Source organism: Silene latifolia, chromosome 6 (genome assembly GCF_048544455.1).
Source record: "Silene latifolia isolate original U9 population chromosome 6, ASM4854445v1, whole genome shotgun sequence".
NCBI lineage: Eukaryota > Viridiplantae > Streptophyta > Magnoliopsida > Caryophyllales > Caryophyllaceae > Silene > Silene latifolia.
In genome coordinates this window covers 37,946,466-37,971,014 of record NC_133531.1, presented here as the reverse complement: position 1 = coordinate 37,971,014, position 24,549 = coordinate 37,946,466, and the positions used below count along the sequence as shown (strand labels likewise).

Here is a 24,549-nt window from a genome sequence, read left to right as displayed (position 1 = left end):
AAAGGGTAGTATACCTAAACTTCTCTAACTAGTCCTCAGGTAAGAAACTAAGAATGTAAGATACAAATGTTTCATGCAAAATTGCAAAGCCTATAATTTGACCACGTACTCTCTGTGTGGTGTGTGGATCCTCATTAATTGTCTTCTACGGACCAACTTCCTTGTTTTGGGCCTTAAATTGGTGTGACCCATTTACGTCACCACTTTGGACCCTAATTCAAAGATCCATATTATTTGTGTTACGAGTTATGGAGTATGTATTTTCAAGATGGTTGACCAATGAGGCACTGACCATCTTAAAGTTTTCATAGGGTCTGCTAGAGTAAAGCAAACGAACAGAACTTGGGGTAATTTGCGGAGTCAAAAAAGTTAACATGAGTATTTTATTCTAGTCTTTTTAAGACATCGGGTTATTACAATTTTATTATGTTCAAATGAGAAATATATTTTAAAAAGTCAAAATAAGCTAGAGAGAAAGATAGAAGAGAAATTAGAGATGACATAAACTTAAAGTGAATGTTGGAGTTTTTTCGCTCTAAAACGAGGTAATAGTTTTTGACAAAAAACCAGTAGAAAAGTGGTCACAAGTCTCATAATATCTCATAAATTTAGGTCTAAAACGTTTAAATCTGACGAAAGAAGCCATATTCAAGAATAAACATGATTAAATTAAATGATACGACCCAATCTCATCCAAGCGATCCAATTTATTACTCAAACAAAAAAAAAAAACTATAACCCAAAATTCAAAATGACTTTACCTAATGATGCTCCATCAAAGTAGATCTGGTAAACAGGCTAATCGGGCCCTGTTCGGATTAGGTCGGGTCATTTTTGAGTTTGCTGGCTTCAAGTCGGGTTTAATTCGAATCAGACCGGGTTATTTCGGGGTCGGGTCCTTTCGGGTAAACTATAAACAAGTTATTCATGGATAATAATCAGTTTGCAACAATAACACCCGGTGGTTATTGTGGATCGGGTCAATTCGGGTTTAAGGTCAAGCTCGAGACTTGAGTTTAGATGTTGGACCTGGTCGATCGGGCTACATTTGTTTTGCCAGGTCTACCTGAAGACTCTAACGAAAAAGTCATCGTGATTAAGAATAAGTTCACTCAAAAGTGTAGCTGAACACAAACAATGCTCAACTAGTCTCAAACCCGGATAGATATTAAACCAAGTCATGGGAAATGAAAACATATGACGAGTCCATAAAACCACTAGGATGTTGTATAATCCATAGTATATTATATTATGAAGAAGAAGAAGACGACGACGAATGAAAAGGAAGAATGATATCATAGAAAAGTAAATGAATAAGATGGGGTTGGGTGAAGGGTAGCTGAGAGTTGGGTAGTTAAGAATTGTGTTGAGTTGCCTCATGCCAGCCAACGATACAAGACGATCCCAAATAAATTGGGACGTTAATTACGTGAATGCACATCCCCCTCATATCATACGAACCTCCTCCTTCCCCGCTTCCTTCCTTCCCTCCCTCTCTCCTTCCTTATTTATATTCACATTCTTTCAATTCCTATTTTTTTTCCGTATTTATTATTTTTACATTTACAACAACAACAACAACAACAACAACAACTTCAACTACTACATTCTACTCTTTCTAATCATACTCTTTCAACATTCAACAATCATAATTGCAGTTCAACTGTTTGATTCATCCAATTTTACTACTACCCAGATGCCCAATTTTATTCTACTCTGATCATCTTATCCAATTTTCAAGGTTTCTGTCATTCATTTTTACTCCTTCTTTGTGTTTTTTTTTTAAGTTGGGTTTGTTTTTGGTAGTTGAACTAACTACAGTGTTGAATAGTGTGAAGAATTATGTATGATCAAGCTTTAAGTAGGATTTATTTTGGTTAGCATAGTAAATATTGCTGCTTTTCTTTCACCCAATTTCTTGTCTAAGACCGTCCTACGGTCTTTAACTTAAGACGGTTTTAAGCATGACCCTATTGTTTGTTGACTAACTAAGCCTAATCTTACTAGTATGTTACATCCATGTGTTTATTTGTATACTTAATTGGACTATTGTTTGATAGGGATGTCATCATTTTCATCAAATTTTGAATTTGCACTCCTATTCTCATCTTATATACTAGCTTTATAGTTTGTTTGGGTTTTGTGATCAATGACGGGTTTTTATGACGGTTCATCTTAGCCAACCCCTAATCATTGTGGAATTGCAGATTTGTTGTTAGTTTGGTTGATTAGTATGACAAGTTTTTTTTGGGTCAGTGATTATTGGTTGGTGATCTTGTAAGTTATAGAAGAGTTTCAGTAGGCAGCAGTTCATGCTTTACTTCTCATCTTTGTAATAATATTAGTTGAGAATAATTCTGCTTTTTCGATCAAAGAAAGAATTTTGCTTGAAATGTGCTGCCAACTGATGTACCCATACTAGACGCGGTTTTTGTAGTACTAGGACTTAAATTGGTCACTTGGAAATTCTGATTGTGGTTTAATTTTTGTGTGCCATTAGCAGTTGCAGTAGCCTGACGTTTTGACGGGGAAGGCGGTCTTTTTAAGTCCATTAAAGTGAAAAATGGTTGTTTTAAAAAAGCGGAACAATGACCATACCAGTAGGAATCCTTCTACAGTGTCGGTGGTGGATGATTTTTGTTATGCTCTTGGAGGAAAGAGGCCAATACACAGCATATTGATTGCAAACAATGGTATGGCAGCTGTCAAATTTATTAGAAGTGTCAGGACATGGGCATATGAAACCTTCGGAACAGAGAAGGCTATATTACTGGTGGCCATGGCCACTCCTGAAGATATGAGGATCAATGCCGAGCACATCCGAATAGCTGATCAGTTTGTTGAAGTTCCTGGTGGGACTAATAACAATAACTATGCCAACGTGCAACTCATCGTTGAGGTAATGGTTATCTTGATGTATCAGCATTATTATTTTGTATTAGTTTCCAATGGGGTCATTGTCAAAGACTCACTGTTCTTAAGTTTCGGAATACGACGGAATAAAGCAAAAAGGTCCATTGAACTCTCTACGCTTCAAGTATCTTGAATAGGAGAGTATCGTTTTATTTTATGGCGCAATTCTCAGTATAGGTCTTCCAGACACATCTTCTTTATGCTTTTAACATCAGGATAAGGTGGTATAGTCTTGACCCTCACCCCGCCACAGGCAGGTTATAGTAAGGCACTGGGGTAACAATGATATGTAGGACTTACTGTAACATGCTTTTCTGCAGATGGCAGAAATCACTCATGTGGATGCAGTTTGGCCTGGTTGGGGTCATGCATCTGAGAATCCGGAACTGCCAGATGCACTGCAAGCGAAGGGAATTGTATTTTTAGGACCTCCTGGTACGTCTATGGCTGCCCTTGGAGATAAAATTGGTTCATCATTGATCGCTCAAGCTGCAGATGTTCCAACTCTTCCATGGAGTGGCTCTCATGTATGCACGGAATTTCTTGTAAATTTTGCCCAAGCGTTTATTCCAGGAGTTCGCTCCACATTCTAAATAACTTGCCTGTCTTCCAGGTAAAAGTCACTGCAGAGAGTTGCTTGGATACAATCCCTGATGATATATATAGGGCAGCTTGTGTTTTTACTACAGACGAAGCAATTTCGAGTTGTCATATTGTAGGTTATCCAGCAATGATTAAAGCGTCATGGGGTGGTGGAGGAAAAGGAATTAGAAAGGTATGCTTGCATTTGGTCATGATGTGGGTTAATTACCGTAATAGCTGAAGAGAATTGCTTGTTTATTGATTATCCAAATCCTGCTTGAGTACCCTTCTCGTTAAACGTTATACTTTATGTTTTCTCCATCAAAATTTAAGATCTGTTTGAACAACAAGATTAAGCATTGAGTCAAGTATTTTTGGCAATTTCCAACCCCTTCCTAAATCTCGTGAATGAAATATGGTTTTTTGTCTTTCAGGTTCATAATGACGACGAAGTTCGTGCGTTGTTCAAGCAAGTCCAGGGTGAAGTTCCTGGCTCACCGATATTCATAATGAAAGTGGCCTCCCAGGTCAGTCTTTCAGCTTTGGTAACATAAAATGAATTTGCATTTTGGGTGCATTTTATTTTGAATATGGATATTGTTTATGGACTGCAGAGCCGACACTTGGAAGTTCAGTTATTGTGTGATCAACATGGAAATGTTGCAGCATTACACAGTCGTGATTGTAGTGTTCAGAGGCGGCACCAGAAAGTGAGTCCTATGTCATTGATAATAAACCTCTATGTTTTCCTCAATCATGAATGACCGGGTGTAAATTATGCTTGCTGAAGAGACAGCTACTAGATGACTGTTTTATATTAACTTAATATTGTTGACGACCCTTTTAGTTCATGATCTTTTTTCTCATTGTTAATGACTTTATCATTAATGTTCATTTTTGAACTAAAAGTGACCTTAATAGTTTCAATCGTGACGTGGTCTCACAATATCTCTTATCAAAAGAATGTCTTACAGGAGACTTGTTGTTTAAACGTGTGGTTTGCTAATGAAGTTTAGATCTGAATGTTGTCTCTCTCATTTCAATTATCCAGATTATAGAGGAGGGTCCAATAACTGTAGCACCACCAGAGACCGTGAAAAAATTAGAGCAGGCAGCTAGAAGGTTGGCCAAGTGTGTAAATTACGTTGGGGCAGCCACAGTTGAATATTTGTTCAGTATGGAAACTGGCGAGTTTTATTTCCTGGAGCTCAATCCTCGGCTACAGGTACATTTCGTTCTCAGCTTCTGTTTAGTAGCAACCACTTGCAAATTATATTACTTAAAAAATCTTACATCATTTGTTTTGAGTTTTGACATACCAACTTTGCTGATTTGGTGTACACATTAGATATGGTTTCCTCTATGGCACAGTCGTCAGTTTAAGATCAAGTACCAATTATTAAAGATTGCAATGCTAAGAATACTATGTGATGAATTTTAAAAATTTACAGTGCCTTGCTCCCAAATTGATTTGTATTCGGCTAACACTCAAATCATCATTTTAACTCGCCAATATTAGGTAATAAGAAAAATAGAAAAAAAGGAAAGAAAAACACTTAAAAGTCAGCACATCATTACATATCTAATGTGGCTGAATAGTTTTTCCCTTTGCAATTCGTCGTTGATGTAGGTGGAGCATCCTGTTACAGAATGGATTGCTGAAATAAATCTTCCAGGTACTCAAGTTGCTGTCGGCATGGGTATCCCTCTTTGGCAAATACCTGGTAGGTATCTCTCCTCCATGTTTACTTAATTCCAACTTATAACTTCTTCTCCTTTACACTTTTACATGCTTCCTTTTCTTATATCACTAGAAATTAGGCGATTTTATGGGAAGGAGCATGGTGGGAGCAATGATGCTTGGAGGAAAACCTGTGTTGCCGCCACTCCATTTGACTTTGACGAGGCAGAGTCTGTACGACCAAAAGGTCACTGTGTTGCTGTACGTGTGACAAGCGAGGATCCAGATGATGGATTTAAGCCCACAAGTGGGAAAGTACAGGTGAGAGAGATTATCTTGGTTCCTAGAGTCCTCTTGTTTTTCACGGCAATTAAAAAGACAGTCTTAATTCTGGCGTTTTGCTCAGGAGCTGAATTTCAAAAGCAAGCCAAATGTGTGGGCCTACTTCTCAGTTAAGGTATTTACTTTCCTCACCAACTTTCATGTCGTTTTCAGATTGGTTTATCAGGAACTTGGCATTGATTAATTTTTTTCTATTGCAGTCTGGAGGAGGCATCCATGAGTTCTCAGATTCTCAATTTGGTAAGTGTTTGGTAGTAACTTGAAACTATGGTTAATATTAACCTAAATTTATCCCGAACTGTCCAAATGTTGGGACTAAACCTATAACAGTGCCTGTCCCCTTTGTGCAGTATATTATCTATCATACTCCCACGGCTTGCCTTTTAGTGGTTTATGAAACTAAAAGTGAACCATTTCTTCGCAGGCCATGTTTTTGCATTTGGTGAATCTAGAGGCTTAGCCATAGCTAATATGGTTCTTGGCTTGAAAGAAATTCAAATACGTGGGGAGATTCGCACAAATGTCGATTATACCATCGATCTTTTACATGTGAGACGGACCTCCCATTTCTCTCCTTTTGTGCCTACTGTTTCTCCATAAAGTCAACTCCTTAATGTGAATCAATTTTTTTTTGGATTTCCAGGCTTCAGATTACCAAGACAACAAAATTCATACAGGTTGGCTGGATAGTAGAATTGCAATGAGAGTCAGAGCAGAAAGGCCACCTTGGTACATATCTGTCGTAGGAGGGGCGTTGTATGTACGTACATCTGTTCAAAATCATTCAAGTCTTAATCTTAAAAGCGGCATTTGACAATTCTTCTTAAGTTTATGATTTATAGTTTCTGACACGCCCCTTCCCCTCTGCCTCTTCTCCAGAAAGCTTCTGCTAGTAGTGCAGCCACAGTTTCCGAATATGTTGGCTATCTCGAAAGTGGTCAAATTCCACCTAAGGTATGTAATACCGTGATAATTGGTGTTATTAGCAACCTCGTAATGATCGTCTGTTTCTATACTTACATTCAATTTTGTAATTGCAGCACATATCACTTGTCCGCTCCCAAGTTTCTCTGAATATTGAGGGCAGCAAGTACACTGTAAGTGCCATTATTGGCTGCCTTTATTATGAAATTGTAGTTTATAGTTAATACTAGTACCACTTGCGGATCTTTGGACGTGGCAAGGAGTCAAGAACTGAACGCTTGATAAGGTTCAAAATAATCACTATTTACCAATTGAGCAAGGCTGGCCACATGCTACTTTAGCATAAATAGCCAGGAGGGGTTGATCCCTCTATGCTCAAGAGAAGACCCGCCTTTGGATATAACTTTATTGAGAGTACTTATACTTAGTGTAATGCTTATATTTGTGTCTGTTTCACAGATTGAACTAGTTCGGGGTGGATCAGGAAGTTATAGATTGCGATTGAATGAATCAGAAATTGAAGCAGAAATACATACACTAAGAGATGGAGGTCTCCTGATGCAAGTAAGCTATTATCTGTTGAATAATAAGCTCAAAAAATTAAAATACTAAAAAGCATTACAGATAACCTTTGTTAAATTTGAGTTTTGACGTAAAAAAAAACTTAAAATCTAACTTATAAACTTCAATAAGCTCAGAAAAAATACACATGCTCAAAAACAAATAAAGTTGAGGTAATAAGCTCTGGAAAAATACACATGCTCAAAAACAAATAAAGTCTGTGTATGTTCCTTTTTCCGTGTGTGTGTGTGTGTGTGTGTGTGTGTGTAGGAAATATAAGAAAGAGAAAAAGGGAAAAGGAACTCCCTTCATTGCCCATGCTCTTGACATCTATAAAAGATTAAAAAAACGCAGCAATGACTTTTGCCAAGTAGTTGATTTTGTATAGTATAGAGTTTGAATGATTTGCCTAATGGTGAACTGTTGAACACAGACATTCTTGACTTAGATGATTTTAACGTCACCTTCTATTCATGTTTCATAGACTTCATCGAGTATCTATTTTCAAAGAATCTACTGCTAAAAGAGCGGAGCATCATTTACATTTGTTATGTTTTAACATCTAGATAGCGTGTTTTTGCTGCATTGGCTAGGAAGAAGTTATGTTCCGGATGTCTTAGCGAGGGTATTCCGTTTCTGATTACTATTGTATACATATTTGTTAAACTGACTAAGCTACATCTTTTTATAAACCCCGTCAACAGTTGGATGGAAATAGTCACGTCATATATGCTGAGGAAGAAGCGGCAGGTACTCGCCTTCTTATTGATGGAAGAACTTGTTTGCTTCAGGTACCAACCCTCTTGTAATATGCTTTTATAACCTTTCTAATTCTTTGTAATTTAAGCTGATTACTGTTTTCTTTTCAATATTCAGAATGATCATGATCCGTCAAAGTTAGTCGCGGAGACACCATGTAAGCTATTGCGTTATCTGGTAGCAGATGGTAGTCACATTGACGCAGACACCCCATTTGCTGAAGTTGAGGTTATGAAAATGTGTATGCCTTTGCTTTCACCTGCCGCTGGCATGATACAATTTACGATGTCTGAAGGTCAAGCAATGCAGGTACATCTCATTAAAATTAATAAGACTTGGATTTGATCCTCTTAACATTGAATATGGCCAGATGTGTTAGTAACGGATATTTTATAAGCTTTCAACATTTTAAGTACTCCCTCTTCAAAAGCTCCACATTAAAATCTAGATTAGCCGGTAGAGTCATTGAGCTATAGTACTCATCATGACTCGTTTTTAAACTCGTCAACTGTGGAAGTATACCTGTGGCTCCCTTTACTACAACAAAAAGAAAAGAATCTTCATTGCTAATATAGTCTTAACAAAAAGCATTTTTAAGACGATCTTAGTCCAGTTTCCATGTATCAAAATTGTGAGCGTAATGGTCATGTTTGATCCTATGCAAGTGTTGGTTGTGTACTCATGTAGGCTGGCGAGCTTATCGCAAGACTTGATTTGGATGATCCTTCTGCCGTTAGAAAAGCAGAACCTTTTTGTGGTGGCTTCCCTGTCCTTGGACCCCCAACTGCAGTATCAGGAAAAGTTCACCAGAGGTGTGCTGCAAGCTTAAATGCTGCTCGGATGATTCTTTCTGGTTATGAGCATAACATAGCAGAAGTAAGAACCCATATCATTACTCTTTCTGTTGGTTTAATTGTTCTCTCTATGTTGCGTTTATTACTTTATTGTTTTCACTGGCACGTTTAATTTTGTGAACTTGTCGGGAGAGAGTTCATTCAAGCAAGGTTCCCATACCTTGGTCTATTTCTAAGGGGAGCTGCCATAGGGAGCTACATATCTTATTAAATTCGATTCTGTGTGTGAGAAGTCTGATATTACATTAATTCATCAGAGATAGCATAATATCCCCGTTCTTAACGACTCATGTTGACCCTTCCAAAGATAATTTTCTAAGCTTATCAAACCTTTTCTATAACTGAGGGTTGGCTTCAGCAAACTTGTCAACGAACGATTAAAGTTGCTTTTAGCATTTGAAACTTGTCATCAAAGTCCATAGTGTGAAAGAATTTTTTCCCTCAATTTTAGCAGTGTATCCAATGAGCAATCAGGATATGAGGCATCATTTGGAAAAAAAATGCGTAAATACTTCAATTGATGGCAATGAACCATTGAACTCTTTGGTAGAAAATTGCATAATGGATTAACTGGCAATGTCTCACACATTATCTGATGGTAATATGGTATATGTATTCGTTTTAGAAAAGGTATATTCCACAGGTAACATACAGAGGCTTATACAGGAGTACTGAATGTTGTGACCCCCCTTTGCATGGTTCAAAATCTTGGGCGATACGTATTGTACTGCCTGAGATGTATTGGTCTCCAAAGAAGCTGATACGAGTTACCGCAGTTTCAAACACTACTCCTTGTTTACTTAATGTGTGAATCATTGAAAAGGGCAGCTTTAGCAAATTAAAACCCGATTTATTGCAAGTTCTTTGGCAATTTCACTATGAACTCCCTTTTTACTAGTGGATTTTATTCTGTCAGGTCGTTCAAAGTTTGCTGAACTGTCTTGATAGCCCTGAACTTCCTTTCCTTCAATGGCAAGAATGCTTATCTGTCCTAGCTGCACGACTTCCAAAAGATCTGAGAAGTGAAGTATGTATCTACACCTTGTTTTACTTGTGAAACAATTGATATCTATTTTTTCTCTGGTTTTCTTTGCTACTTATTCTTAGTACTTGACACTTTTTCCTTCCAATTTTTCAGTTGGAATCAAAATATAAAGCATTTGATGGCATTACGATATCCCAAAACATTGAATTTCCTGCAAAGTTGCTGAAAAGTGTTCTTGAGGTATGTATCTCACTTGTTATCTTCTGCATGTTATTGATTCTCAATAAGACCCTCGTAATAGTAGTTTGTTGATATTTATCAGGCTCATTTAGCTTCCTGCCCCGAGAAAGAAAAAGGAGCTCAAGGGAGGCTTATCGAGCCTTTATTAAGTCTGGTAAAGTCTTATGAAGGTGGAAGGGAGAGCCATGCCCGTGTTATTGTTCAGTCCCTTTTTGAAGAGTATTTGACGGTTGAAGAATTGTTTAGTGACAATATCCAGGTAAGTTCATCTTTCTGGTTCTCACTTTTGTTTGAGCTGGAGGCATTAGCCTTCGACTTGCTGCCACTGTTCTTTGTTACTGGCAATGCTTTAGTTTTGTACACCTACGAAACATAAATTACTTGCAATGCCAAATTTATGCTTGTGCCTTAATACATCCTCATATTAAGAATCTGTCAAGAGCAATAACTTACTTTTCCTAAATTTATTGGTCGCTTGATTTTTACAGGCCGATGTGATTGAGCGTCTCCGTCTTCAGTATAAGAAGGATCTTTTGAAGGTTGTGGACATCGTACTCTCACATCAGGTATGTGACTCCTTTAACCCGCGCTGGGATTTTCTGGTGTTCATATATGGCCGGCTGGTCGCCAGACTGGTTACTAATCTTGTTTTTATGGCAGGGTGTCAAGAATAAAAACAAGTTAATTCTGCTGCTCATGGAACAACTGGTTTATCCAAACCCTGCTGCGTACAGAGAAAAATTGATTCGGTTTTCACGACTTAACCACACAATCTATTCCGAGGTGGGTAATCATCTCAATTTTTGCTCTTGACTTTTTTTGTACTCTATGATACTTTGATCCTTTAGTTCTAAGGTCATACCTTGTCTAACATGACATATCAATCCTAACCTTTTCCTAAAAGAGCCAACAAGGAAACCCGCATGTTACGTAAAAGAAGAAAATTTTGAGGAAGCAATTGTAGTATAATTAATATAATGAGTTTAGCCTTATTTCTCCAACATTTCCATTTCACTTAAAAAACAGAAAATTATTTATAAATATATTAATATCTTTAAGACATGTTCCTCAAAACATATCCGTAGTCTGACATGGATATGTATCCGTGTCTGACACTCTTACTTGAGTAGCTTAGGTTGAACTAATTTAAAATGACTGTTTTACAACTTGGTCTTACCTCATAGCTAGACATGAAGGTTGCTCATGTGGCTATATATGCAATGTACTTCTCTGATGTTTTAACGCTCAACGTATAATTTGGAACTCAATTTAATTTTGCAGTTGGCACTCAAGGCTAGTCAGTTACTTGAACAAACTAAATTGAGTGAGCTTCGTTCAAATATAGCTAGAAACCTTTCAGAGCTAGAAATGTTCACGGAAGATGGTGAAACCATTGATACTCCAAAAAGAAAAAGTGCCATTAACGAACGTATGGAGGCTCTTGTAAGTGCTCCATTGGCAGTTGAAGATGCCCTTGTTGGCTTGTTTGATCACAGCGATCACACTCTTCAGAGGCGGGTTGTTGAAACTTATATCCGTAGACTGTATCAGGTACGTTGTGCTATTATCGTGAATCACAAATTTCCATAAGAGACCGTCTATGATAAGATTACCATGAGATTCACCCATATTGTGGGGAAGTTGTTTTCTGATTTCAGTTCAGTGGATTGGGTTGGTCTCACACATTATAAGTATGAGACTCTCATAGGAAACTAATTGATTTTTTATTTGCAACTGCATAAATAGTTTTCAACAAAGGTATGTAACCCGTCATTTTTTCCCAGCCATTTCTTGTCAAAGGGAGCGTCAGGATGCAGTGGCACAGGTCTGGCCTCATTGCTTCTTGGGAATTCAGGGAGGAGCACATTGAAACAGAGGATACCATCACACCCCTTGTTGAGAAACATAGTGAGAGAAAATGGGGAGCCATGGTCATTATTAAATCTTTACAGTTTCTCGAGCCCGTAATTACTGCTGCATTGCAAGAAACAACTCAAAATTCTGATAAAGTGATTTCCAGCGGCTCTTTAGAACCGACCAGTCATGGGAACATGATGCATATTGCACTCGTGGGGGTGAATAACCAGATGAGTTTGCTGCAGGACAGGTATAAGGCTTCTAGCTTGTTCCTTGTTCAACCAAAGTGACTCACTAAACTCAGTATGCTTCTTGTATCTGAACTCTGAAGTATAGTAGAGTATAGATAATTTCATGGAAGCAATTTTTATTATGGGTTATCCGGAAATATCCTCCGTGTTTTTAATTCATGGGCCGATCCCCCCTTACTTGCCACAAGTAGAAGCAATTAAGGCAGTTGGGTAATGTGTTGTTAACTTGGTATGTTGTATGCTTTGGAAAAACGAAATAAATTTGAAAGAGTCATACTTGTGCCTGATATTTGAGCCTTGTTTTCTGTTGTTAGTTTGTTGGCTTTGTTTCTTGGTGACTTCCCAACTTCTGTTTATAATCGGTGCTTTGTGTACGTCTTGCAGTGGTGATGAAGATCAGGCTCAAGAGAGAGTAAAAAAGTTGGCCAAAATTTTGAGAGAGCAAGAAGTGAGTTCAAGTCTTCACGCTGTTGGAGTAAGGGTGATTAGTTGCATCATACAGAGAGATGAAGGGCGTACCCCTATGAGACATTCATTTTATTGGTTGACAGAAAAAAATTACTATGAGGAAGTACCTTCACTTCGCCATTTGGAACCTCCTCTATCCATATATCTTGAATTAGTGAGTGAAACTTTAATCGTCCCATGTTGACTAATACAATTTAGATTTGGTTCTTCAGACTTCGAAGAATCTAAAAGGTTTAACTGTGCCTCGTGAACTAATTTTTAACTTTGAATTTCTCGTAATCATCAGGACAAGCTTAAAGGCTATGAAAATATCAAGTACACCCCATCTCGGGATCGCCAGTGGCACCTCTATACAGTTGTCGACAAGCCTTTTATTCAAAGGATGTTTCTTAGGACGCTTGTGAGGCAGCCAGTGACCGGTGAAAGCTTTGCAGGCATTGAGCTAGGATCTTTTAGAACACAAAAGCCAATATCTTTTACTTCTAGAAGCATCCTGAGGTCTCTAACAGCTGCAATGGAAGAATTAGAACTTAATGCACATAATGCCTCACTGAAACCAGATCATGCACATATGTACTTGTATATCGTACGGGAACAACAAATACAAGATCTTGTCCCATACCATAAGTAAATATCTTTGTGGACTTATTCTTTCTGATATTTTTCGTCTTAGATACAGCTTTATTCTAAAGAAATATTATTTTTATCAATTGTTTCAGGCAAGTTGACATAAATGACCAACAAGAGGAGCAAACTGTTCACTTGATCCTGGAAGAGCTCGCACGTGAAATCCACAAATTGGCTGGTGTTAGAATGCATAGGCTAAACGTGTGTGAATGGGAAGTGAAGATGTGGATATCATCCGCAGGACTAGCCAATGGCTTTTGGAGAATCGCAGTTACAAATGTGACTGGTCATACCTGCACCATACACGTAAGCATTTTGCACTCTGCCTTTCCTATGAATCTCTTTGCCATGGTTCTGAGCATTTGTAAAAGCTAAGTCGTCAAAACATGATGATGATATTCCGTAGAGCAGCATGTTCTGTGCATGTTCAGACAAGTCCTATCTATTACGGAAATTTGTCTTGATGGTGATGAAACAAATTGAACTTTCTTGCATTAGGCTAGTAAACATGACGCATATTGCATTTGTTTTTTCAGTTTGAGTGAATTAATGCCTGCTTCAAATAAAACCCAGGTTTATCGCGAATTAGAGGACAGTAACCTCCACGAAATTGTTTACCACTCCGCATCTATTCATGGTCCCCTTCACATGCATCCAGTGAATGAGCAGTATCAGCCACTTGAGGTCATTTCCCGTAAGCGACTTCAGGCCATGAGAAACAGCACAACTTACTGCTATGATTTTCCGCTGGTATGATTTTCAGATACGTTATCTTGTTATCTGGTCCTTTTACTTTTATTTTCATAATTTTTGTTAATTTTACTTTTTCCATGTTCTTTCCAGCTGTTTATGTTTTTTTTATGTTTCCCTTTTCATTGTTTTTGATCCTTTTTAACTGGTTTGCCTCTCATTAATGGTCTCAAATGATGGTTCATAACTTCATATTACCCGAACTTAAGTCAGTCACTAAGGCAGTAAGGCTCTTTTTGGTCCAGATGTTTTGATTTTTTTTTTTTCGTTTCTCCCTTTTTTCTCTGTTTTTGGTCATTTTTTACCGGTTTACTTCTCATAATAGTCTCAAATGATGAGTCTTGTTAGCTAACCTCAAGTCATTTTGGCACTAAGGTTTTTGTTGATATCCATTTATTCCATCTTTTAATGACACCAAATTTTGTCTATTCATTTTCTTTATGAAGGCGTTGCTTTAGATCTTAGTTGTGTTCTTACGTTCATTAGGACAAGAAATGAACTTTGGTGGTTTGTTGTGCTGTCTACAGGCTTTCTTGACAGCATTGGAGCAATCTTGGGCATCCCATTCTCCAGCTTTGGAGAAACCTTCTAATAGAGCGTTTATGAAAGTAACTGAACTAGTTTTTGCTGATTCGAAAGGCAACTGGGGTACCCCACTTGTCCTCTCCGATCGCCGCCCCGGTCTAAATGACGTCGGCATGGTAGCATGGTGCTTGGAAATGTTAACTCCTGAATTTCCTGATGGCAGGACGATTTTGGTCGTGGCAAATGATGTTACTTTTAAGGCGGGATCCTTTGGGACACGAGAGGATGCTTTCTTTCTTGCAGTTACAGAACTTGCATGTTCCAAGAAACTACCTCTAATTTATTTAGCGGCTAATTCCGGGGCCCGGCTTGGTGTTGCTGAGGAGGTCAAAGCCTGCTTTAACGTCGGCTGGTCTGATGAGTCGAGCCCTGATCGCGGCTTTCAGTATGTCTACCTAACTCCGGAGGATTATGCCCGGATTGGGTCATCAGTTATAGCCCGCGAGTTAAAACTTGAAAATGGAGAAACTAGATGGGTCATAGATTCTGTGGTAGGCAAGGAGGATGGATTGGGAGTAGAGAACTTGTCAGGAAGTGGGGCAATTGCCGGTGCTTACTCGAGGGCATATAGGGAAACCTTCACTCTAACTTTTGTAACCGGTAGAACGGTTGGTATCGGTGCGTATCTGGCTCGCCTGGGCATGCGTTGTATACAGAGGCTTGATCAGCCTATTATTTTGACGGGTTTTTCTGCATTAAACAAATTGCTGGGTCGGGAGGTTTACAGTTCACACATGCAACTTGGTGGCCCGAAGATTATGGGCACAAATGGCGTTACACATCTCACAGTTTCTGATGATCTTGAAGGCATCTCAGCTATCTTGAAATGGCTCAGCTTTGTTCCACCGTATTCAGGTGGCCCACTTCCAATTTCTCCCTCGTTAGACCCTCCAGAGAGACCAGTTGAGTACTTACCTGAAAACGCCTGTGATCCTCGCGGGGCTATATCTGGTACACTTGACACAACTGGTAAGTGGATTGGTGGTATTTTCGACAAGGATAGTTTTATTGAAACTCTGGAAGGTTGGGCAAGGACAGTTGTTACCGGAAGGGCTAAGCTTGGAGGAATTCCTGTGGGGATAGTTGCTGTCGAGACACAAACTGTGATGCAAGTCATTCCTGCGGACCCAGGTCAACTCGACTCTCATGAACGAGTGGTCCCACAAGCTGGTCAAGTATGGTTCCCCGATTCTGCATCTAAGACCGCACAAGCCCTGTTGGATTTCAATCGGGAAGAACTCCCGCTTTTTATCTTGGCCAACTGGAGAGGCTTCTCCGGTGGGCAAAGGGACCTCTTTGAAGGGATCCTTCAGGCGGGGTCCAATATTGTCGAGAATCTTAGGACCTATAAACAACCTGTTTTTGTCTACATTCCCGTGATGGGGGAGCTCCGTGGTGGGGCATGGGTGGTTGTCGACAGCCGGATTAACTCTGACCATATTGAAATGTATGCTGACCGGACGGCCAAAGGGAATGTTCTAGAACCAGAAGGGATGATTGAGATCAAGTTCAGAACTAAAGAATTGCTGGAATGTATGGGAAGACTTGATAAAGAGCTGATTAATCTCAAGGCCAAATTTTCGGAAGCTAAGAACAGCAACTCTTATGCAAATATAGAACCTCTAAACCAACAAATCAAAGCTAGAGAGAAGCAACTTTTGCCTGTGTATACTCAGATTGCTACCAAATTCGCAGAATTGCACGACACGTCTCTAAGAATGGCTGCCAAAGAAGTCATCAAGGAAGTCTTAGATTGGAGAAATTCTCGATCATTCTTCTACAAAAGGCTGTACAGAAGAGTTGTTGAGGGAACACTAGTCAAGACTGTCAAAGATGCTGCTGGGGAGCAGTTGAGCCATAAATGTGCCATGGACTTGATAAAGAAATGGTTCTCAGAGTCCGATATTGTAGGAGAGAGAACCAATGCTTGGGCAGATGACGAGGCTTTCTTCAAATGGAAGGACACTCCTGCTAACTACGAGGAGAGACTGCAAGAGTTGCGTGTAGAGAAAGTAACTCATCAATTCTCGAATATTGGTAATTCTGTATCGGACTTGAAAGCTCTACCTCAAGGCCTCGCTGCTCTTCTTCAAGAGGTATTTCATTTACTTGTCTTATTATTCATTTTAGCCTGTATTTTGGTTGAGGAGTGGCTAAATTATACCCTACACTCGGAATGCACTACGCACTGCACTCTTATGCGTGTGGCTCCATCAGAATGAATTCTCTCACACATTTTTTTTTGACAGCAATCACACATTTAAATTAACTAGGTTATACTCAGTAAAAATGAGTTCCATATTCATCAACACTCCACTCAATCTACTTGAAAGTTAAAATGGCCTAATCTACCATTATCACTGTATTAGATGCTTTGCTCATACCGAGATGAGTATTGGCTGGTAGGCCTGGTACTAAGGATAAAAGGGGTGGATTTCTCATGAGCCCGAGTTTGATGCTTAGGTTTCGATATTCAACCACAGTTTTGAACAGTAATTGCAAGTGAATTCCACGTGTTTTTAAGGGATAAAAAAAAAACGGGAGAGTTTAAATATAAAATAGTACTGTAATACTTTTTGTGTTAAAAGCTTGGTTGCGTTTGGAGATGAAGATAGTCTAACACTACTCTAATTCGTTCGTATGAATATAACCACTCTTCTTACTGGTAACCTGGGCAAACTATTTAACAACCGGAATGAATTGGGTGGCTACTTTTATATGTGCGTGTTATACTATGTACCGACGCCTCTAAAACGTGATTGCAGATGGAGCCATCAAGCCGGGCCCAACTAGTAGATGATCTCCGGAAAGTGCTCAATTAAGTTGCAGTGTTGCACCGGGATGACTTCAGTAGTAGCACATGTAAATGGATTGTGAATTGAATGTTGTATAGGAGATCTCAATTTGTATGAGATTAGCACCATGCAATTAGAACAATAGGCAGGCAGGCTATTGTTTACCTCATTTTGTAATAATAAGTTATGTAGTTTGTAATCATTTGTAAACTATTCGTATATGCGTTTGCAAATTCTTACTCCAACAACATTGCAAACCATCAAGAATTAATTGATTTACTATTTTTATCCGATACACCCTCAACGAGTGTCGAAGTATTCACCAGGATGAGTATTACTGTACTTCATTAGTCTTGGTACAAAATTTTCTACTTTCATGTCCTAGGTTTAATCTAATTCCGCTTTCATGCTCGGAATTTAGATAATCCCATTTTAATGACCTAAATTATAATCCCCTTTTTCTTCATCTCCTTTTTTCGGATTTTAAAGTGTGCGTTAACCCATGGACGGTTCTAAAGGATGATTCATGTCAGCCGACCCTAAATCATTTTGGGATTAAGGCTCTGATGTTGTAATAAAGTTAAAAGGTAAATTAAAAATTACTGCTTCGTCAATTTTCCAAAAGGTACTTCATAATTATTATGCTCAAATATATTCCTTGGTTTTTTTTTGGGGCAATTCCTTGTCTTCCTTATTTCCTATCCCCTCACAATTTAAGCCGCCCCCTCCACACCAGCAGGACGGTTAAGACGGGTGCATGAAAATATGATAAAACAGTAAGACTCCTGTAAGACAGGTTCATGAGAATTCAAAATTATTAAATGTTTTCCATCTTCAATACAAAAAAACTGCATTACAAAATCTTCTTGCTATCGTTGAACACCCTTGTGCTAACTTGGTCGATTGCAGTCACGAATGACATAATCAAGTATTCATGAATCAAAGATTTTCCAGAGTACCTTTTGTATCAGTATTGCATTAAACCCAAGTGTTTGAACATAAATACTCCAACCTAACTCACCCCACTGATTCACCTGTCTAATGGCATCTATGGGACATGCTCCGACAGGTTTGCCTTGGTCGTTCGCAAAGCGTTGTTGGCCGTGTGTTTCATCGCTTTCGTTCTGCCTTCCACTTATACACAGGCCTTGAGGTTGGATTAACGACCTCGTCTTCCCTTAATTTGCGTTTTTTACCCTTTTTCTGCATCAAAAAAAATTCCTAGATAAGTTTTTTCGGCATATGATATAGTGATATACCACAAAACAAGAAAAGAAACAATAGGAAATCGCAAAGCATAAATATATTAAAAAAAGGCACAGTATACAAGGCATTTTTTTATTACACGGTTTTGCACGGTATAAACGTTTTTTTATTTTTTTACTTCATAAGTAACATTTGTAATTCTACTCTATGGCCATATCTTTTGAAATCTAGATGAGCTGCAGCCTACAATTGAAGCAATGATGATAGCTTTAGGACTCCAATCACATTAAGAGGCAGTCTCATGTGAGACTAGAAGAAACGAATTCTGATTTCAGATGATCTGTTGACGAAATAGGGCTAGACATTGGTAGAACACTCAAATGAGTACTCCTTCTGTCCAGGAAAAAGAATGATCGGTCATTTGTTTACCTATTTCACTTTGGGGTGTCTCCGTTATTTGTTGGGAATTTGATCATCCACATTCATTTTGGTCCACGTGTCATTCATAACAATAAATATAAATCGTACACTCTAGGTCTAAATGCCAAAAGCAATACTCTCAATTAAAAGAACAAACTAGAGGAAGTACTCAATTTACATAGTAACATACTACTCGTATACTACTCCTATTATCTACAAAGGTCTATTGGAAGTGTCAGTCAGTAATTTCACTCAACTGAAGGTTCAAGTATAGTACTCAATTTATATAGTAACATACTACTCGAATACTACTCCTATCATCTACAAAGGTCTATTGAAAGTGTCGGTCAGTAATTTCACTCAACTGAAGGTTCAAGTACTTGGTAAGTCATCTTGTCAAAAGTATGGCACATAAGCACCAGACAATCTTATAGTTTATTCACTTGTGCGTGCAATTTTTTAATCATTGTCCAACGCTCTCTTACCAACTTCATAATCATATCAGTGCGCATAATAACCCTAGTTTCACCTTCCTTTGAACCATGACTATATTTACTCCGCTCATCTAAAAGGATAAGTAAAGATTGGTCTACCAACCAAGGTCTATCTCCAATTTTCTTGACTACTTAAGGATACTAGTTGTACAGCTCTGCAAGAGTAAGCAAGGTCACCTAATAATTTAATACTTAGGCCACATCTGACATACAATATGTCACGGTTCACTTCCTATGCGCAGACAAAAGCAAGATGTGTGCATTGAGCAAATCCAGAGAGCAATTCACATAAAACACCAATAGTAACAAAAAGTCAGATTTCCCAACTCCTGATTCTTTGTTGTCTATTCTGATAATAACAAAAATCGTATACCATGAATTTTAAATGTTCGTGGAATTAGCCCACTAGAATATACTAACCTCTATCTCATATTTTCTTCCCACTTTCCAAAATATAGGAGGGGACTTTTAAAAATGGGAAGAAAATGAAGAAATGGAGAGAATAACTACTAACATGCATAGCCTGAAAGTTCGTACCTGTAGTTCCTTCTGCATGGCCATCTCTGCATAGACTCTCTCCAAATCTTTAACTCTTAGCATTCTAGCCTCTAGCTCTCTATAGGAAGATTCCATCTTTCTGTTCACATAAGATGTACGGCAAAAAGGCATAAATCACCGGCAAAAAATAAGGATAACAAAAGCTGTACTCTCAGTGCACTAGGCATAGAAAATTTTCCCAGACAATAACTACCAAAGCCACCCAACATCTAGCAAATTGACAAATGAGGAAGAGGATATAATGTCAGTACAGCATTAGGTGCGTAATATCACAAATTCACAATACAAGTTACAACAGTTAAGTAAGGTTGAATAATCATTCACAGAATCATAAATGATAAATCCATGCTAATCGACCAAATAGGACAAATGGAAGACTCTTAGGTCAAGAGGAAAAAAAAAAAAGCATACTTATAACAGCTAGATCTTGAAAATAACTACTACTCCTTGTGTTCCAATAAGTTGTGTACACACCTCCCTCTATAGTATATGAACTCTCTACATAACTGCCAAGAAGGAATGAGTGCCCTCATACATATTGAGGGAATACTAGCATAATATGTCCAGCACTGTATGACCAGAAATATACTCTCGTCGAAGTTGGATGGCTACCAAAAACTAATTCAGTATTAAAGGTAATGGGAGACTGAGCCTAATATTTGACATTAAAAAATTATACTCTCATATCTAATCCAATTCCATAAGATACGTTCCACAGAAAACAACAAATAATACAGTAACAGAATTGAACGACAATTGTTTAAAATTAACTGAACACCTTCACCTTCAACGCAGCATGGAAGTAAAACTAAATGCTATGAACTGATACTAATTTTTGGGAGCAAATATTAACCACAGATATTTACCTCTTAATTGTCGGTGGTAAGAACCCTGATATAGGCAGCTCATCATTTTCCGAGACTCTTGATTGTATCTCATTAGCTTCTTCACTGCAGGGATATGTTTGCAAGAGAAGTGATGATAAGAGGTCTACAATTCCACCATCTCACTTAGTGATAGAAAACAAAAGTCCATCAACGATATATATGTTTTACACACAAACCTGTCTTCTGCAAAGTAAATGTGTTTCTTTGAAGGTTGGTCATCCAAAGAGTGTAGCACAGCTCTCAGCTTTTCAACTTTCTGTAACAAAACAAAAAATGATGTCAATGGGTGCTTGAATACAAAAACTAAGTAAACGGGTACTACGTCTCAAACTCACACAAATTTGAGATAATGAGCTTAGAAGCTTTACCTTCTTTTCACTCTGAATTTTTTGAAGCACATATCCAATATCTTGAGTTTTCATCAGCAAAAGTTCATCAGGCGTATACTTATTAGCTTCACCCCTATGATAACAAAGAGACCAACTAATTAGAATCAAAAATAAACTATATAAAAATTCTCACTTAAGCCCATTATACAGGTTTCAATTGTGAAACAAACCCAAATCATCCCATATACCAATTTAATACTATCACATAATTCCCTGCAGAGATTGCATTCGTTTCACAAAAATGTGTCCTCATGCAATGGTATTAAGCGAGACCAACTATAAACTAAATAGCTACGATAACCAATTCAACAATCTTACAGAGCTCTATGTTTTCCATTGACGGTTTTACTTCTGCACATGCCAAAATAAAATTCATCAGGGTTCTTATTCGCCGCCTTTTCCCTAAGCCTCTGCAAAATCCAACCAAAACCCGTAATCAACAACCAAACATCAACAAACACTCGACATTCCACAACACACCGAAAAAGCAAAAACTCACCTGTAAAATCTCTTCCTTTTTGTGGTAATTTTGTGCACGAATGACATAATCCTTGTGCTTCTCAAGAAGCCCGAATTTTTTCCTCGAAGCTCTATCAATTAAAGGAAAAACACAACCCTAATCAAATAATCAATTGAATTAACAACAAAAAAAGTAGAAATTGAAGAATAAGAATGAAATACTAACGGTTGAGAGCGCTCTTTATAGGGTCTTTTTGGGACAGAGTTCCGTATAGACGACATTTTTAAGCTCAATAACTTGGAACAAATGTGTAACTCTGCAAATTAACAGAAAAAACAAACAACAAAATTGGAGTTTGATACATAATAATGAAATTAAATTAGGGTATTACGCAGGGGCGGATCCAGGATTTGAGTAAAGGGGTGGCACACTAAGAAAAAAAAATTGCGGACAACATTATACATTAGAATTCCAATATTGTCAATACATAATAATTAACGTGGTTTATTTTCGCGGTACACACTTTACTCAACTGAGTACTTTTTGCACAATAATTTCCATTTTCATAACTTTAGCTAACATACTTATAAGTTATAACCAGTTCTCCCAATTTCGAGTCACTAAACAATTATTTAAATGTGATCGTACAAAAAACGGTAACTAACCTATTTGTGCTGTCTAGACTCTTGATGACATGACTCATGGTATTCTTGTTGGTTACTAGATGTGTATATTTGGGCTCTTAGTGGACCTATACCTTACACCCATTGTGATGGAAGGAAGACCTCCCATCCCACCCACAAAGTTATGGTGGCCAAGGCAATCTCGTGATTTTCATTGATGTGATCCTTTTGTGTCTGATATTTGATATGTATGTTCTGATCTTATGGACTTACATCCTACATTGTTGGAAGAACCATCTCTCACTCATGTCTCCTTCTACACCTCTTATAATGGTTTTCTTAATCCACGCCGTTTATTGGTCTAAAAATTTAAGCTGGCAGTTGGATAGGCCTAAATTTTACAATGTCACTGTCACCAAACCACATGGTCAGCAGTTCAGGACCTTGCAGTTCAGTTCAACAATGCATTTCAGACAGCCCAAATAATCGGTAGCTTGCAGTTCACAAAAACTTCACCAGAACATACAAAAATGCATTTCAGACAACCCAAATAATCGGTGGTTATGTTGCTTGCAGTTCACAAAAACATTACCAGAACATACTATTTAACTCCCTAATGGCTACTCAAACTATTTCGCAAATAATTCTTGAACTCAAATAAGTGTCCTAACCGAAATTAATTGCTAAGTAAGGAAGTGATTTAGGGTTTGACAAAAATGACCAAATCATTCAATCTAAAATAACAGAAATCTAAAATTACACAAATAGATAAATAGACTAACAAATTAATGATAACAATTTAAAAATTACCAATCAATGTTCAATCAATCAAATGAATAATAATCGAATTTGGGGGAAAATAATTTGGGGAAAAATGAACTTACCAATACAGGCAGGCGAGGCAGCAGGTGGACGGAGAGGGAGGCCGACGGTGGAGTATGGACCGTGGACGGCTGAGGAGGCGAGGAGTGAGGCGGCAAGTGGGAGTCGGTGGTTGTATTTAGGGATTTTAAGGGTTTATTTGGTTTTATTTTGTGCAGTTTGTGTTAGAGGGCTGTAAAACGTCGTCACGTTTTATAACAAATCGTCGACGCATTTCATAAAAAAGACGCCTCCTACCCTTCCTCTTCCTCTCTCTACCCAATTCTCTCCCAAGCCAAAAAAAAAAAAAAAAAAAAAAAAAACGATTCAAAACAACGATTCAACAAAACAACAACACGAAAAATCGACATCAACAAAACAACGATTCAATGTCAAACAACGAGCAATCCACATCAAATGCTAACAACGAATCTGAGATACGTAATTACACAATCTATTTTCATTTCAATCGATTTAGTATGATAATTGAATTAGATTTTAAGTTGATATAATGAATGTAACAAACAATTACAAGTTAAGTCGTCTTAGAACTAGGATGAATGTAACAAACACGCCCAAACCCGTCCAAAATAATTGTAGTCGTCAATTAGGACGTTGAAATTCAAAGTCCCTCATGGAGACGGACGTGTAGATTCAACGTCCTCAATGGACATGGACGTGGAATTTCAATGTCCCTCATGGACTAGGACGTGGACATTCAAAGTCCGTCATGGACGGGGACTTTGAATTTCAATGTCCACCATGGATGACTTTTTGAAACTCAAAAGTCCATGCATGGTTTGACGTGTACTATTCACGCCCCATGCATGGCTTGGACGTTGATTCTTCACGCTCGGTCATGGTGAGGACTTTGAGTTTCAAAGTCCGCTCCTGGTTCAGACTATGAAATTGTTTTTTCTTCATTTCATTTACTTTTTTTCGTAAGTTTAGTAATTTTATCATATTTTAGCATATAATCATTATTAATTTTGTGTTTTAACAGGACAAACATCGAGAAATGACCCTTTGTACAACCGTTATCATTCAAAATTACCGTTATAATTCAAAATAACCGTTATAATTCAAAATTACCGTTACAATTCAAAATAACCGTTATCATTCAAAATTACCGTTAAAATTCAAATGTTACCGTTATAATTCAAAATAACCGTTATAATTCAAATATTACTGATAAATAAAAAAATAGCCGTTACAATTAATAGCTTATAAATAGGCCATTCTATGTGCCACTACAATCACAACATCCTCAATCACAACATCCAATCCTATTCACTCACTACAATAATAAAATGGTTCTCACAAATGCTCAAAAAACCAGAGTTTATCAAATAAGAATCGATCTAATTGTTCAAAATTTACCAATTCTAATTGAGCGTCTTGAATCAGTGGTTCCCAGTGCCACTGTATGGCACATGTTTGAAGAGCCTCCAATTGGTAGTCTTTGTATAATTTTACA

At 37.9% G+C, this 24,549-nt stretch overlaps 2 protein-coding genes across 3 annotated transcripts; one reads left to right on the top strand and one right to left on the bottom strand.

Moving 5' to 3' along the window:
• Positions 1 to 1,197: 1,197 nt before the first annotated feature.
• LOC141586740 (acetyl-CoA carboxylase 1-like) lies at positions 1,198 to 17,498 on the top strand. Of its 2 annotated transcripts, none has more exons than XM_074408053.1 (32): positions 1,198 to 1,741; positions 2,501 to 2,899; positions 3,234 to 3,440; positions 3,527 to 3,688; positions 3,930 to 4,022; positions 4,110 to 4,205; positions 4,547 to 4,720; positions 5,126 to 5,219; positions 5,310 to 5,497; positions 5,583 to 5,633; positions 5,719 to 5,758; positions 5,943 to 6,067; positions 6,162 to 6,278; positions 6,398 to 6,472; positions 6,559 to 6,615; positions 6,902 to 7,006; positions 7,708 to 7,794; positions 7,880 to 8,071; positions 8,450 to 8,638; positions 9,533 to 9,643; positions 9,755 to 9,841; positions 9,924 to 10,100; positions 10,330 to 10,407; positions 10,502 to 10,624; positions 11,123 to 11,392; positions 11,626 to 11,948; positions 12,334 to 12,571; positions 12,704 to 13,044; positions 13,137 to 13,350; positions 13,618 to 13,794; positions 14,322 to 16,475; positions 17,145 to 17,498. In XM_074408053.1, the coding sequence occupies exons 2-32, from the start codon at positions 2,564 to 2,566 to the stop codon at positions 17,199 to 17,201; spliced, it is 6,738 nt and encodes a 2,245-aa protein (XP_074264154.1). In that variant the 5' UTR covers positions 1,198 to 1,741; positions 2,501 to 2,563; the 3' UTR covers positions 17,202 to 17,498. The 2 variants fall into 2 exon arrangements, with proteins under 2 accessions (XP_074264154.1, XP_074264155.1); XM_074408054.1 differs by having other exon boundaries at positions 1,321 to 1,741; positions 2,504 to 2,899.
• Positions 17,499 to 17,975: 477 nt separating this feature from the next.
• LOC141586741 (putative U3 small nucleolar RNA-associated protein 11) lies at positions 17,976 to 23,270 on the bottom strand. The gene is made up of 9 exons (XM_074408055.1): positions 23,096 to 23,270; positions 21,814 to 21,904; positions 21,628 to 21,718; positions 21,447 to 21,538; positions 21,108 to 21,201; positions 20,916 to 20,995; positions 20,719 to 20,802; positions 19,832 to 19,931; positions 17,976 to 18,377 (listed from the first exon to the last, which is right to left on the bottom strand). The coding sequence occupies exons 2-9, from the start codon at positions 21,867 to 21,869 to the stop codon at positions 18,285 to 18,287; spliced, it is 690 nt and encodes a 229-aa protein (XP_074264156.1). The 5' UTR covers positions 21,870 to 21,904; positions 23,096 to 23,270; the 3' UTR covers positions 17,976 to 18,284.
• Positions 23,271 to 24,549: the final 1,279 nt, after the last annotated feature.

What these genes read in the sequence shown, in the direction of transcription:
- LOC141586740 (XM_074408053.1), top strand. Translation starts at nt 2,564, where the DNA reads ATGGTTGTTTTAAAAAAGCGGAACAATGACCATACCAGTAGGAATCCT. An exon ending in GTTCTCAGATTCTCAATTTG is followed by an intron (nt 5,759 to 5,942) that starts GTAAGTGTTTGG and finishes ATTTCTTCGCAG; the next exon opens with GCCATGTTTTTGCATTTGGT. An exon ending in GTCATACCTGCACCATACAC is followed by an intron (nt 13,351 to 13,617) that starts GTAAGCATTTTG and finishes AATAAAACCCAG; the next exon opens with GTTTATCGCGAATTAGAGGA.
- LOC141586741 (XM_074408055.1), bottom strand. Translation starts at nt 21,869, where the DNA reads ATGTCGTCTATACGGAACTCTGTCCCAAAAAGACCCTATAAAGAGCGC. An exon ending in TATAAAGAGCGCTCTCAACC is followed by an intron (nt 21,719 to 21,813) that starts GTTAGTATTTCA and finishes TTTAATTGATAG; the next exon opens with AGCTTCGAGGAAAAAATTCG. An exon ending in CCATGCAGAAGGAACTACAG is followed by an intron (nt 18,378 to 19,831) that starts GTACGAACTTTC and finishes TTTTTGATGCAG; the next exon opens with AAAAAGGGTAAAAAACGCAA.